The following is a 13,948-nucleotide window of genomic DNA, read 5'->3' on the forward strand; positions in this document are numbered from 1 at the left end:
GACAAAAATAGGTTGCAGGATGAATTTGGCCCCATGGCTGTGTTCAATAAAACTTTATTGACAAAAATTGGTGGCGAGCTGAATTTGACCCCAGGGTCCTAGTTTGCTGACCCCTATGTGGGATGACTTGGAAGGTCCTCCCTAGGAGTAAAAGTCATTGGCCAATGAAACTCTGTAAACACTTGAGTCATCACAATTTGACACAACAAGAGTTACACGTACACCACAAACTCAGTGCTTTAGGAATCCACGCACTGGGACAAAGACCTTGGGCTCCTTCTCATGTTCCCATCAACTGTGTCCTTGTATTTTGGTTGATGTCTCACTCATCCTCCAATGACCATCCAACCTAGGGCTTGGATGGAGCATCACTCTAGGTTGCTGGAGTCAGGCTTTCTGGGCCTGACTGATAAAACCCAAAAGGGTGGAAGAAATAGCTCTCCAAGTGGGAGAGGCTTGGTCAAAGGGATGTAGGAGATAAGAGGGAGGTGAGCAGATCAGACATGTTGGCTCTCCCATGGCCTACTCAAAGGCATGGCTCTTCTCTGTAACCCTTCCAGAGAAGTGAACACACTTGCTAGGTGAGACCCACACAGACCTGCTGCAGCTCTCTGTAGTTCACTATTAACACTAGCCAGCATCACGTGACATCCTCCATCTCTCACCCACTCTCACTGCTCTGGGCTTATACAGCCTAAATAAAGTATTAATGCTTAATCCTTGCCTCAGGCTCTGCTTTCTAGAGAAACAGAGCTGAGACATCCCCCTCAAGTGATCTTCTTCCTTTAGAAATGAAAAACATAAATAAATGAAGCTACTGGATTTAAAGTGTACAAAAACTAATACATAAGGGATAAAATATGACTCATACATTACACAAAACTAACCTTGGCCTTCATTACTGGCTTGAAATACCCCTTCAACGTCCAAATGGTAAAATATATCCTAGTGGCACCTGGGTGGCTCAGTCAGTTAAGCATCTGCCTTCCGCTCAGGTCATGATCCCAGGATCCTGAGATCGAGTCCCACATTGGGCTCCTTGCTTAGCAGGGAGCCTGCTTCTCCATCTCCTGCTCCCCAACTTGTGTTGAATCTCTCTCCCTCTTTCTTTCAAATGAAATCTTTAAAAATAAATAAGTAAATAAATAAAATAAATCCTAAGTGGTATCTAAAGTCAGCATCTCTCCAAAAAGAGGACCTGAATACCTATGACCATTTCACCGCTAAGTGATCACATGTGCATTTCTGGCCTTCCAGTTATCAATGGAACTAAACAACACTGAGCACCATCTCTTGAAATGCAATTACCTATTGTGCAAATAAGAGGTCCCCCCTTAACACTAACTTAGGTCCCTGAAAACGGTAGGATATTAGCAATAGCTCAATATCCAGAAACTAGACACAAACCCATCTTTGGCAATAGCCAAGTTTTGGTAGGAATATAGCACAAGCCTGTCCAGATACCAGAACCCCTGGGGCTCCTGGGCCCCAAGCTCAGGGTCCCCTTGCATGACAAAACACCCTGGAGGGATATAACCACGGGGAGATAAGGAGAGTTGGGGACTTCACAGAGTCTCTTAAAGCCTGCTTTGATGGCCTTGCTGAGTTTACACAAAAATAACAGCACTATTGCATTAACTTACCCACTGGAACTTCCTGTTAGCCATCTGGCCGAACACTATTTAATCTTTTCTCCTCTGCCTTTGGTGATATTGCCTTACTTCTGGATTCTTATCTCTGACAATTATTTCAAAGTCTCCTTCACCCCTCCCTTAAATGCTTTCCTGCAGGGCTCTCTCCTGCATGATCGTCATGGGTGATCTCCTGTCTTTCAAGGCCTTGTTTCTCCGCTGATGAAATGAAGAATTCTGGGCTGCCATGTGTGGTTGTATAGGTTGGTCACTGCACAATGGTGCCAGGCCAAGGTGGCAAATAGGGGTGAAATCCATTCTGCTCTCTGTGTGCCAAGCCAGGTACCCACAGGGCTCCCCAGATTCTCATCTCTAGCTCAGGTGTCCCCTTAGTCATAGACATCTGGTCCAAGCAAGGCTGGCCACCTCTCCCTGAATATCCTCCAAGGAACCACACATGGAACACGGATCCATCTCGCCGCCTCCAAACTCTCCCTCCCTCACATCCCTGGCTCTCAGCGCGGGGCTCCATCACACAAAGCAGAAAGCTCAGGAGAACCTGAGCATTCTCCTTCCCTGACCCGCCATCTCCTGTCTGACAGACTCCATCCCCTCCTCCCCAGCCACAGCTGTGCATCAGGAGCTGACCTCATTACTTCTCTTTTCATTTCATCTGCCCGGCCCATGCCTACCGGTCCCTAAATCCTTCACTCTGCTGCAAAAACAATCTTGCCACAGTATTTTGCTCATGTCAGGCCACTACTTTGATTCCTTTCAGAGCTTTCCACTGCCCAGAGGACAAAGTCCCAACTCCTTAGAGTGCCTCGTGGGGTCACCCGTGGGTCAGATCTCTAACTCCCTCTCACCGTTTTGCTCCTTGCTCACGCCGAACATGTCACTGTTCCCTTGCTGTCTGGCCTTTGCTGCACAGGAAACTCTATGTGGAATCCCTGAGTCAAGGGCCCCTCTTCGAAGATGTGTCTGACACACAGTAAAGCTGCTGGCCCTCTTCTTCAAGCCCCCAGATGTCCACACTAACACCCACAATGCTTGTTGGCATCTGGGTTTCTCAGACTCCTCCAGGACGACAGTGTTCCAAGACCAAGCCGGTCTCCCATTTGACTTTGCGCCCCTACAGCCCCGCACCGTGGCCAGCACTGAGACCATCCCCATCCAAAAAATCCTAAACGGATCTAAAAATAAGCAGATTAGCCAGAGCAAGGTACTACAAGTGTAACCTGGGCTTTAAACTAGTTATATTTGTATGTGGTGCAGAAACGGGGACAGAACATTAACGGGGCCAAGCACTGTGTGAAGAGACCAGGGATTAAGGGACAGGAGAAGCATCTGGAAGAGAGGGAGACGGACAGGAAGACAGAGAGGAGTGATGCGTGGCGGCTGGAGCAGGGTGCACGGCCTTGGCCTGGGTCGCAGGGCAGGGGAGGCCCCAGAGGTGGACTGGAAAGGAAGGTGGAAATGGCGAGCCCGGCCAGGCGGAGACACATACGCGTATGACCCCAGGAGTCAGGAGGTCACAGAGGCACGGCATGAGGACAGCAAGTACCTGCTCTAATAGGTACTTCCCTGCCCCAAGGGGGTCAGGTCCAAAAATGTAAACAGCAGCCCGCAGCCATGCAAAACGGGTCTAAGAAAGCCATCCAGGGGAGAGTCAGAAAGACAGCCCTTAGGCTAAGGAACAAAATCTTTAATATTTGGGGTCTGCACGATCCTTCCTAGCACTGACTGGCTTCGGAAAGGCATTTCCCATCCCCAACCCCTTCCTCAGACCTCCCCATCTTAGCTGCAGGGTGTCCCCTCCTCCAAGAAGCCTTCCTTGATCTCCCCGGGGTTTTCCAGGAACACACTCTCAAAACACCTGGGACTTCTCCTTCACAACCCTGCTCATAAGGGTAATCAAATACATACTCATTAAAAATCTGCTTCCAAAGTGAGGAAGATAAGCTCTTTGAGGGAAGGGGCACTTCTCTATCATTATTATAATATCCCCAGCATCCAAAAGTCTACCCGGGACTTGGGTGAGGCCCAGTAAGTGTCTGTTGAATGAACAAATCAATTAATCCAACAGATAAGGATGAATCAATAAGTGAATAAAAGTTCCCTGTATCTAGAACGTAGGACCAAGGGAGCCAGGATGATTGTGAGCATATTGGAGAGGGTGGGGAAGCGAAAGGAGGGCCAGTCCTACCAGAGATAACAGAGATCCCAGAGTAGGAGTCAGTAGCTTGAGGGCCCCTCTGAACCCGTGAACTCCTGAATTAAGATCGTCTTAAGTGCTTGAAAAAGAAGGGGGTGCCCAGGCAGCTCAGTTGATTAAGCCTCTGCCTTCGGCTCAGGTCACGGTCCCAGGGTCCCGGGATCCAGCCCTGTTGTTGGGCTCTCTGCTCAACGAGAAGTCGGCTTCTCCCTCTGCCTCTCCCCCTCCCTCCCCTGGCGTGTGTTTTCCCCCCCACCCCCCTCTCTCATGCTCTCTCAAATACATAAATAAAATCTTAAAAAAAAAAAGTCCTTGAAAAAGAATCAAAAGAATGTTTCGTAACATGCAAAACCAGGGATTTTTACTTTTTTTGGGGTACACATTGATTTTTTTAACCAAGAATATACCACTCTCTAATTAATAAAATACATACTCTTTAAAATCTGCTTCCAATGTGAGGAAGATAAGCTCTTTGAGGGGAGGGATGCTTCTCTATCATTATTATAATACCCCCAGCATCCAACAAAATAAAATCTTAAAAAAAAAAGTCCTTGAAAAAGAATGAAAAGAATAATGTTTTGTAACATACAAAACCAGGGATTTTTACTTTTTTTTTTTGTACACATTGAGTTTTTTTAACCAAGAATATACCATTCTCTAATTAAAAAAAAAAATAAAGACAAAAATGCAGATTTTAGAAAGCCTCCTTTACCACTCCCCCACCTCCAGCCCCTTTGCAACAGAGTGGCTAATTCCGGACGAGAAGGGGCCCAAAGCCTTGCTGATCTCAGGATCATATGGTCCAATTTCTGCATTTCACAGATGGGAGCTGTGCCTATAGACACTTTGCCTCCGAAACTTCAAAGTCCGGTAACAATGCAAAGCTACTTGTGTGTTTGTTTTGAGGAAGTTTAAGATGCTAATGACCAGAAATAGTCCCACTTCCCTTTTCCTAGAAACCCCAGTTACCTCTTTGGCAGGAACACGCCCCTCGAGCCCCAGGGGATGGGAACCGCCAGCCACCCCGAGGGGGCAGCTGCCGGCTGCTTCCCAGGCCATTCCCTCTAAAGAGCAGCCGGCCCTCCAGGTGGACACCCCCAGGGTGCAGGCCTGTTATCATCAGCCCCACTTATGGTCCCCCTGGGTAGGCGGAGCTGACCGTTAAGTCAGGTGGGTGTCGACAAGGGAAGTAAGGGGGCCAACGCTGAGTCAACACGTGAATGGGATCGTATTTCACATCCTGCCTCAGCACACAGATCTGTGATGCCCCCCCAACATCGAACCGTCAGTGTTTCCATCCTCCAGGAGGCAGGAAGGTCAAGGACAGAGCTCTTTTAGCTATGTGGGCACTGCCCTCCCGAGACCACCTTGTTAGAGAACGTGTCACTCTTTCTTCTATAAACCTTCTCCAGCCTTCCCACAGACCACTGGAGAGCCCACCTGGAAGCCCCCATGAAGGCCCAGGAAGCCCACAATCCCTGGGGACAAGGAGGTGGGGGTCCTAACTCACCTCAGAAATGCACAAGGGACCTGCATTATCTATTAGAACAAATATCCCTGAGCAGCCCGAGCATTTCCCAAAGAACCTTCCAAGAAATGCCAGCCAGTGAGCTACTCTGGGGAAAAGGAAGCGATGTGTGCTGAAGTTAGGGAAACCCCTCATTTGTGACCCTCTCCCAGGAGCTTCTGTCTCATTAGTACATTCCATGTTCCAGATAATCACGCAGTAGCTAAACTTGGTTGACTTGACTCGAACCCGCTGTTCACTAGAGAAACCTTTTGAGATCCCGGAGCGGAAAACAGCCCTAGACCATGAGGTTGGGTTCAACAGAGATGCCCGGAGCGGCGGTGACTTTCCAGGGAGGACCCCTGACCCTGAAGGGTGGGCTTCCCGAGCCACCGCGGACCCCCACCACCCACCCAGCACTGCAGGGGAAAGCTCGAACCCACTATAGCCTCTGAAGCCAGTTTCCGAGGCAAACGACTAGCCGCTGGGAGAGGCAAGAGGGACACAGAAACGCGGGGACCCGTGTAACATGCTCCCCAGCGCGAGGACTCACCATTGGTGGCCGTGTTGACATAGTAGCGCCGGCCCTGGGGAGACAAGTAGCTCTGCCAGCCAGGTGGAAGGACGACAATGTGGCTTTCCTCTCCGGGCGGAGGGGGTACCATTCCAGGCTTCTGTGGAAGAGGAAAGGAAAGGTCACACATGCCGGGCATTTCGGCGACTGGGTTTCAACCAGTCTGGGACCAGGAAGTCGGAGGCAGGTGAAGTCACTTTGGAAGAGCTGATGCTGGGGGGACAGGAGGTGGCTCGCTGGCCTCCCTGGGGGGAGGAGGTCACAGACCACACACGTGGGATTTGAGGGCTTGCCCAAGCATGCCACTGTGGAAGGGACAGCTTCCCAAAAAAGACCGTTAGAGAGCTGGACCTTCTCCCCAGACAGCCCCCTGCACGGAACTCGCTGGGCGGGCTGTGTGGGCTGTAGCGGCCCCAGTCTTCTGCGCATGCCCACTGTGGAATCCAAAGCCTGGACCCCCAGGACCACCACGGAGAGCCGCAGACGAGGCCCAGGGCTTGCTGGGCCTGGGCGAACCAACCAGAACTTAACACAAGTCTCAGCTAGTCTCTTTTTTTTTTCTTTAAGATTTTATTTATTTATATGAAAGAGAGAGAGAGAGAGAGAAAGCATGAGAGGAAGAGTTAGAGGAAGAAGCAGACTCCCCATTGAGCAGGACTTAATCCTGGGACTCCAGGATCATGACCTGAGCCGAAGGCAGTCGCTTAACCCACGGAGACACCCAGACACCCTCAGCAAGTGTCTTTAGGGCGAGATCTAAAGCCTTCCATAACCACACTGAGAACCAAAGAAGGGCTCTATGGGGCTTTTCTGGTCCACTGTCCAAATCTCTCTGGGGGATCTGGAGGGAACCAGGACCCATGGCCAAACCACAGCTCCCTTTCCACCATGGGCACTTTGTGCACTTATGTGTGGTTTAATCTTTTTTTTTTTCCTTAAAGATTTTTATTTATTTATTTGAAAGAGAGAGAGAGAACATGATTAGAAGCCAGGGGCTAAGGGAGAGGGAGATGCAAACTCCCCGCTGAGCAGAGAGCCCGATGTGGGGCTCGATCCCAGGACCCTGAGATCATGACCTGAGCCGAAGGCAGAGGCTTAACCAACTGAGCCACTCGGGTGCCCTGATTTCATCTTTTGCCCATAGGAACAGTACTCTTCTTCTTCTTCTTTTTTTTCTTAAAACATTTTATTTATTTATTTGACAGACAAAGATCACAAGTAGGCAGAGAGGCAGGCGGCGGGTCGGTGGGGGGGGGGGAAGCAGGCTCCCCACTGAGCAAAGAGCCCGATGTGGGGCTCGATCCCAGGATCCTGAGATCATGACCTGAGCCGAAGGCAGAGGCTTTAACCCACCGAGCCACCCAGATGCCCCGAGAACAGTATTCTTAAAAATACAAATCAGAGAAAAGATATATATACATAAGAGAGAGAAAGCAGGTGAACCCAAGATCCAAGAGAGAGAGGTGACTTCCGGCGGTGGCATGATGGGCAAATTTTTCTCCTCTCCTTTTTACTTCTCTCTTGCATCTAAATGTCCCTCAAACAACAAAAATAAGCGGTGAGCTAAAGAACATTTAAAAATAAGGAAAGAGGGTCCAAATTAGTCCACACGGCGGCTGTGCCTTCTGAACATAGTTAAGTGGATTCAACCACGCAGGGAGAGGGGCTGTAAATTTCTCAGCAAAGCTGGGCTCTGTTCAGATGCATTAAAAACAAATCCGCTTCTCAGCGTGTCCGTGTCCTCAGCCCCTCTCTGTCCTGCCCGCCAAGGCACTTGTGGTCACTGAGTACGGTTACTTAGGAAAACCAGCTAAAAGAATCAAAGCAAGCAGTACGGACAGCGGCTCTCAGCCTGCCCTGCCCTCCTATTGTCTGAAGGTTGCAAAACCAGCTACTTCTGCCTGTGGCACAGCCTCACCAGGGATCAGGTCCCTCCTAGATGCTCCCAGGACCCTGGGGAACCACGGCCTCCCCATGGCCAATGTGGTTCACGGCTGTTAACCCGCAGTATCAGTATGGAAGGTGGACTACTGGGCACTGGACGCCAACCGGGAGATCTTCTCACCAACAGAGCACGTGTGCTGAGCCCAAACCCACACCTGAGCGTGTCCACCTGGGCCTCCAGACACCTGCTCTGGCGTCTCCCAGATTGCAAGGTGGTCCAAATATTGCACGCACACAGTCTCACGATGAGTAGTGTGCGTGCATGTAGGAAGTATCCCACACACAGGAGAGGTGTATCTTGGCTGAATGGGGCTGGGGATCACACAAGCATAGGGAGCTTAGGAGGTTTAAGTTAAGAGAGGAATATTCTAGAACCAGAGGGTACAATGCTGGGTCGCTTCTGCTAGAGTCAATGTCTTCGAGCATCCAAGATGGGAAGGCTACGTTGGTGCTTCTCCCAGCAGCCGGGGAGGAAACGGGAAATTGTTAAAGGGTATTAAGCAAGGGCCGGATACGGACGCGGCCGGAAATAGGGTACAGAGGGGAGAGGGACCCAGGAGCACCGTGGAAACAGCCCTCCGGCCTGGGCCTCAATACTGACTCAGCCCCTGAGGGGACACATGATAGGAAAGTGACTCAGCCGACTGCCTTTATCCATGTGTCTACACAACAGAGGAGGAGGACAGGAGCCCTGTTGGTGAAGGCTCCTAGGAGGGTGCCTGTGACCAGGAACGCTCCGTGACAGCGGGAGGAGGTGTGTTTAAGAGCCCAGCGAGACGAGACTTCATACAGCCTCTGCCCCCTGAGAGGGGAAGGTCAGGGGCCCCGCACCCCAGCCTGCTCCACCACGCTTGAAATGTCACTTGTAACTGCCACTTCTCCCCAGGCCTCTGTTTCCAAAACTCTGCAACTCAGCTGGCAAGCACACACCTGCTGGGGAGGGAACGCGTTCGGAGGTTGACCAGCTGGATCTGCAGAGAAGCCTGGATAGGTGGCAAGGAGACCACCATCCAAGCGGGGCTGTTTGAGGGACCGGACTGAACTTCTGACCCTCCACGCCCCACCTGGGACAGAGCAAACAGGGACACCTGCCCCATCTCCATGGTGCTTTCCTCTTGAAAATGACTCTAGGAGGTTTATGTAACTCTGGGGGCTCAGAACAAGCTCTGGTTTGCATGGGAGGACACTGATGACCAAGGAGGCATTGTGACCACCCACCCTGAGGTCTTGCCCATCTAGGAAATGCTGGACCCTCCAAGCCCAACCCTCCTGAAGGTGACTGCGGGGGAAGGATCTCTGCTACTGAGCCAGGAAGGGCCAAGTGGCACTGGAAGAGAAGGGACAGAGGGGACGAGGGCACCAGGGCCAACTCAGCCTACTTCCTAATTTGGATAATGCACCCAAGGCCGTCCCCTCATCCCCCTCCAGCATGACCTCGGCTCCTTGCTCTGCCTGTCACCTGCCTGTGCTCCGTCCCCATCCCCCGAGGCTGCCACAGTTCCCTTGCCTTTGCTCTCGCCCAGAAAGAAGTTCCCCTAGTTGGTGGCCTGAGACACATCAAGAGTGGAAAGATGCGGAGACCCCTGGGAACATACCCAAAAGAACTGAAAACGGCACCAAAACACTTGTGAATCCATGTTCGCAGCAGCGTTATCCATAATGGCCAAAAGGCAAACACAACCCAAGGGTCCATCAACTGATGAGGGGGTCAACAAAACACTGTGTGTCCAGCGCAATACCCAGTTGTCGAAAGGAAAGAGGCTCTGCTCCATGCTACCACATGAATGAGCCCTGAAGCCATGCATACGATTCCATTTATACGCAATGCCCGGAAGAGGGAAATCCACAGAAACAGAAAGCAGATGAGTGGGGTCGCCAGGGGTTGGGGGGGAGGGAAGGACGGGTCCAGGGGTTCCTCTTTGGGGTCGATATAAATGTTGCGCCATAGTATGAATGTATAAATACCACTCGGGATATATTTTATGTCATGTGTATTTCACAACTTTTTAAAAAAAACATCATTTTTGAGCTGCAAGGGAGCAGAAATTAAGACTCTCCACATGCAGCAGGTTCTCTTACTGAAAAGGCATAGAGCACCTACATGACCTCATCACTCGTGGTCATGGGGGTACTGGCCTCCTGGGAGAGCTGCCACCCCCCAGCCATCAAGACAATGCAGCGTGAATAACAACCCAATAATTAAGGTCTCTGTCACACTTCCTCTCCTAATTTGCTTCCTTCAAGTTAAATCCTTCCCTTCCCCTCCCTTCCCTAGTCCAGTGGCTTCTCCCCTTCCATTCCGAAAGCTCCTTCCCATGGGAAGAGGAACAAGAAGCAGAGGTGACACAGGCCCAGAGATTGGGGCCCTACTGACAATGAGCAAGATCCGAGGAAGTGGGAGTAAGGATAGGAGGGTGAAGGTAGTTTCCTTCAACTTAGAAATTCTTAACCTCATGTACATCACAGCTTTGCAGGAATCATAAAAACGTTGTCTCTTCCTCCAGATGGGCCATCGCCCTGACTGCCAGCTGGATTTCAGCCTCCCCTGGGTCCCCTTGTTCAGTCAACAACCTACTCAACTGTTTATGGAGACCCATCCTCTGAGGATCTGAAGGTAACTGTGGATCTTCTGCCCTGCAAAATGGAGTCATGCGTTCATGTACACCCTTACCCTATTTCCTATAGAGTATCAGGAGGCTTCTAGATGACTCAGAGCCCTAATCTAGCTGGTAATCAAGAAACACACGAGCTCAGATCCCATATGCATCCATCGATAACGACTTTTATCAAGCACCAAGTGTTGATGGGCTCCAAGGACTGGGTCAGATGCTTTACACACTTATCTCTAGTTCTGACAACTGAAACCTGCCATGTTCCCATTTTGAAACGAGGAATCTGGAGCTCAGAGAATGTAATAGCTCGTCCAACACTGCACAGCTAAACAAATGATCAGCCCAAACTTTGAAATCCTCCCCTTGTCCTAGAGACTTCTGTCCAGTTACCTACAACCAGGCTACCCTCTGTCCATCTCTCCCCAGCTAGCCAAGGGAGGCTTTGTTTCACCTGGACCTCCTGACCCCAGCTCCCACCAAGGTGGGTGACAACTCGGGCCTGCTTCTCACAGTCTCACAGTCTCCAAATGAGCATATGCCCTCCCAGGAGATGAACAGAAATACCACCACCCACACCCAAGCAGTCACGTTCCCGGCTAACTTCCTTGTCTCCTTATTTAAAACAGCACCACCAAAGAAATTTTCCTCTTTGTGATGGCTACTGGTCCTCCCCGGCGAAGGAAAAAAGAGCAGGCAAGCAAAGGAAAGTCACCCAGGGACTGAAGACAAAATCCCCTCCCCGCTTAGAGCAGTATTTCTCAAAGTGTGGTCCCTGGAACCCTGTGTCGGTCCCCTGGGATGTGCATTTAAAAATGCAGATTCCGGGGCCCTGCTACAAACACCAGGTCAACCTGGAGCCCGGGAAGCTGCCTTTCAACGTGCATCCTAGGGGAGCCTCGTGCCCACTGAACTCAGAACAGGCTGGCAGGCAGCTTTGGAGAAAGCACTCAAGAGAAAGCGTGCTCCTGAAATCGAAACTGGGAACATAAAATTTTAATAAGCACAATTTATAAAAAGACAGTGCTTAGCTGCATGGCTACTTTATTAAGGAAAAGGGTGCCATCCCCAAGCCCTTCAAAGGAGACTTCTTTTAAGAGGGATTCGATCCAGTCTCTGCAGTACCAACCCCCACACTCAGCCTCCCACAGCCTCCTCCCCTTGTCAAGTTCAGCCCGGGACTCCTTCCCCCTCAGGAGGCTTCTAGGAACACCTGACTCTTACCTTCTGCAGATGCGACCAAACGCGACTTGAGATGGTCACGGGCGGTTGTCACTCCTTTTAGCAGCCAAATCAGCGAGTTTTAAGGTCCCCCCATTCTGCGTCTTCTCACACCCCAAGCCCAGAAGCAATAGGAACTCCGGAGAAAGGCATATCCACAGGGCCCCACACCCCCACTCCCCCCACACCCAGATCTATATATAACATCTCTGAAGTTGTCAGCCTAACGAGCCGCTTTCTGGCAGACCCGTTGCCATGGCAATGACTGCTAATGAGCCGGGTGCCGTGATTGGCACTGCTTGAAGGCTCCTCCACAAAGAACTCTCCAGCAAGGTCTCTCTTCCCAAACGCACAGCCGGCCAGGACCCCCAGAAGCAGCCAAGCATGGCCAGGTGGGACTGGGAGGCATCAGTCCCCAGGAATGGCTTTGGAACTGGGGCTCCCTGAGCAGTCCAGGACCCAGGGGCCAGGGCTGGCCTCACTGTCCCTCAGTGCGGCGGGGGGGGGGGGGGGGGGGGGGGGGGAGCGGTCAGCCAATTAGCAGTAGTAACAGGGGCTGTGAGCGAGCCACCAAGCTGGGCCAGGTGACTAGAGAGTCACATCTGTTCCACACCTTGCGGCTGGGCTCCCGTTCCAGGTGGAGAGACTCCGACACAAAGCTGGGAACGGCCACCAAGGGCAAGGTCATCTCCCCTGCCCGTGGGTTAAGACACAAAGCAGGAAGCAGAGACCAGGTTCTTAGTGTGATCCACCAGCCTCAGGATCTGCACCTCTCAGAGTGTGGGGCGCCTTTCCTCTGTCTCACAGGTGAGGCGGTACGGTTCTCCCCAGCTCTGGTCACCTTCCTATCCCGTCGGAGAGTGACTCAAGTAGCAGAGCTGGGGAGGAAGTAAGGGACCCGACGATGGCTCAGTGCACCCTGGGAAGTGAAGTCCTCATGGGTAGTTTTCTAGGCTGGTGGGGAGAGGATGGACCCACACAACGTCTTCATGTTCTTCTAAGGGGGAGAGACGGAGGGACCTGGCCGGTGGGAGAAGAAGGAGGAGAGACCACACAACAGAGAGACGGGCTGGAAGGTTCAGGAAGACATGGCCACGTCCACGCTGTGGACACAGTGGGCACAGTGCCCAGAACACTGGATGGAGGGATGCAGGGACCAATGGAAACTTGGAATCATTAGAAACGGGCTCCAAACAGATCTGAGGCTTTCTCCCAAACAAGTAGACAGAATGACAGCCCAAGCGCCGTGCGCCGCACCTGTAACAAATCCCAGCTCTTAATGGATGTCGATGAATGGACTATTCAACCTTGAGTACAGGGAGGTGGGGGAAGACATGATAACATAGTTTCTTTCACTGCAGAAAAGAAATCAAGGAACAGTATCCAGAAGCCTCCCGGGAGGCACAAACTTCTAACCATGACCTCATATGGTATCCAGACGGAAAATTCCAGGAAAGTGTTTAGCAACCTCAATAGAAGGCAGGAAGGCAGAGCAAAAAACAAAAAATCATAAGGATTGGACAAACTAATGCAAACAAGTCGAGTCGCCTGGAAAAAGGAAACAAATGCTGTAAAAAGGGGGCAGGAAATAAGCAAAACTGTAGGGAAATTTACAAGGTAGCAACAGGAACATCCAGGTTGGTTGCCACAGAATGTGGAATTGGTCTTGCAGAAAGGAAAAATAAAAAGGAAAAGCTTTCGTTATGTACAAAGCCAATTCAAGAATTTTTCCTGGAATGCAAAGGAAATACACACAAAAAAATGAAAACAGAGGGCCAGAAGAACAAGACAGGATACAGATGCTCGGTGCTCCTGAAGAAGAGAAAAGAAATGATAAGACCATGGTTGATGGGGACAGTGGGGGATACTGTCTTCAGCTAAAAGAAGACATGTACGAGCGGCATGGTAGGTCCCACGCTGCTGCATACAAAATGGATTTTATAAGCCGATGGCAGGCACACCATGAACAATGTATTTACACAGCAAAGATAAGGAGAAAGTCCCGTAATGGTTTATGTGGGAGAAGGGTGTCCCCAGTAAATTAGCAAAAAAAAAAAAAAAAAAAAAAAAAGATAGCTGGTCACAGGCTTCTCTGTAACTGCATTTCAAAAGATGCTTCTGGATTGTCACGGGGAAATGCCAAGACCCTTTTATGTGGCCGTTCCTTGGGGCATTTGGGTGGTTCAGTCAGTGAGCGTCTGTCTACCTTTGGCTTGGGTCATGGTCTTGGGGGTCCTGAGATCGAGT

The 13,948-nt window shown here is 50.9% G+C and overlaps 1 protein-coding gene across 7 annotated transcripts in view; it reads right to left on the reverse strand.

Moving 5' to 3' along the window:
* The window catches only part of GAS7 (growth arrest specific 7), a 189,306-nt gene that overhangs the window by 68,088 nt on the left and 107,270 nt on the right, over positions 1 to 13,948 (reverse strand). For 6 of the 7 annotated variants that reach the window (XM_032840037.1, XM_032840036.1, XM_032840038.1 and 3 more), the window contains exon 2: positions 5,907 to 6,027. In XM_032840037.1, the coding sequence (XP_032695928.1) occupies positions 5,907 to 6,027 (121 nt within the window). Of the gene's footprint in view, positions 1 to 5,906; positions 6,028 to 11,704; positions 11,833 to 13,948 lie in introns of those variants that run through there. The other variant, XM_032840042.1, reaches the window with a different exon arrangement.

The sequence above is a fragment of the Lontra canadensis genome, unplaced genomic scaffold, assembly GCF_010015895.1.
Source record: "Lontra canadensis isolate GAN:19392208 unplaced genomic scaffold, GSC_riverotter_1.0 scaffold110, whole genome shotgun sequence".
In the NCBI taxonomy this organism is placed as follows: domain Eukaryota; kingdom Metazoa; phylum Chordata; class Mammalia; order Carnivora; family Mustelidae; genus Lontra; species Lontra canadensis.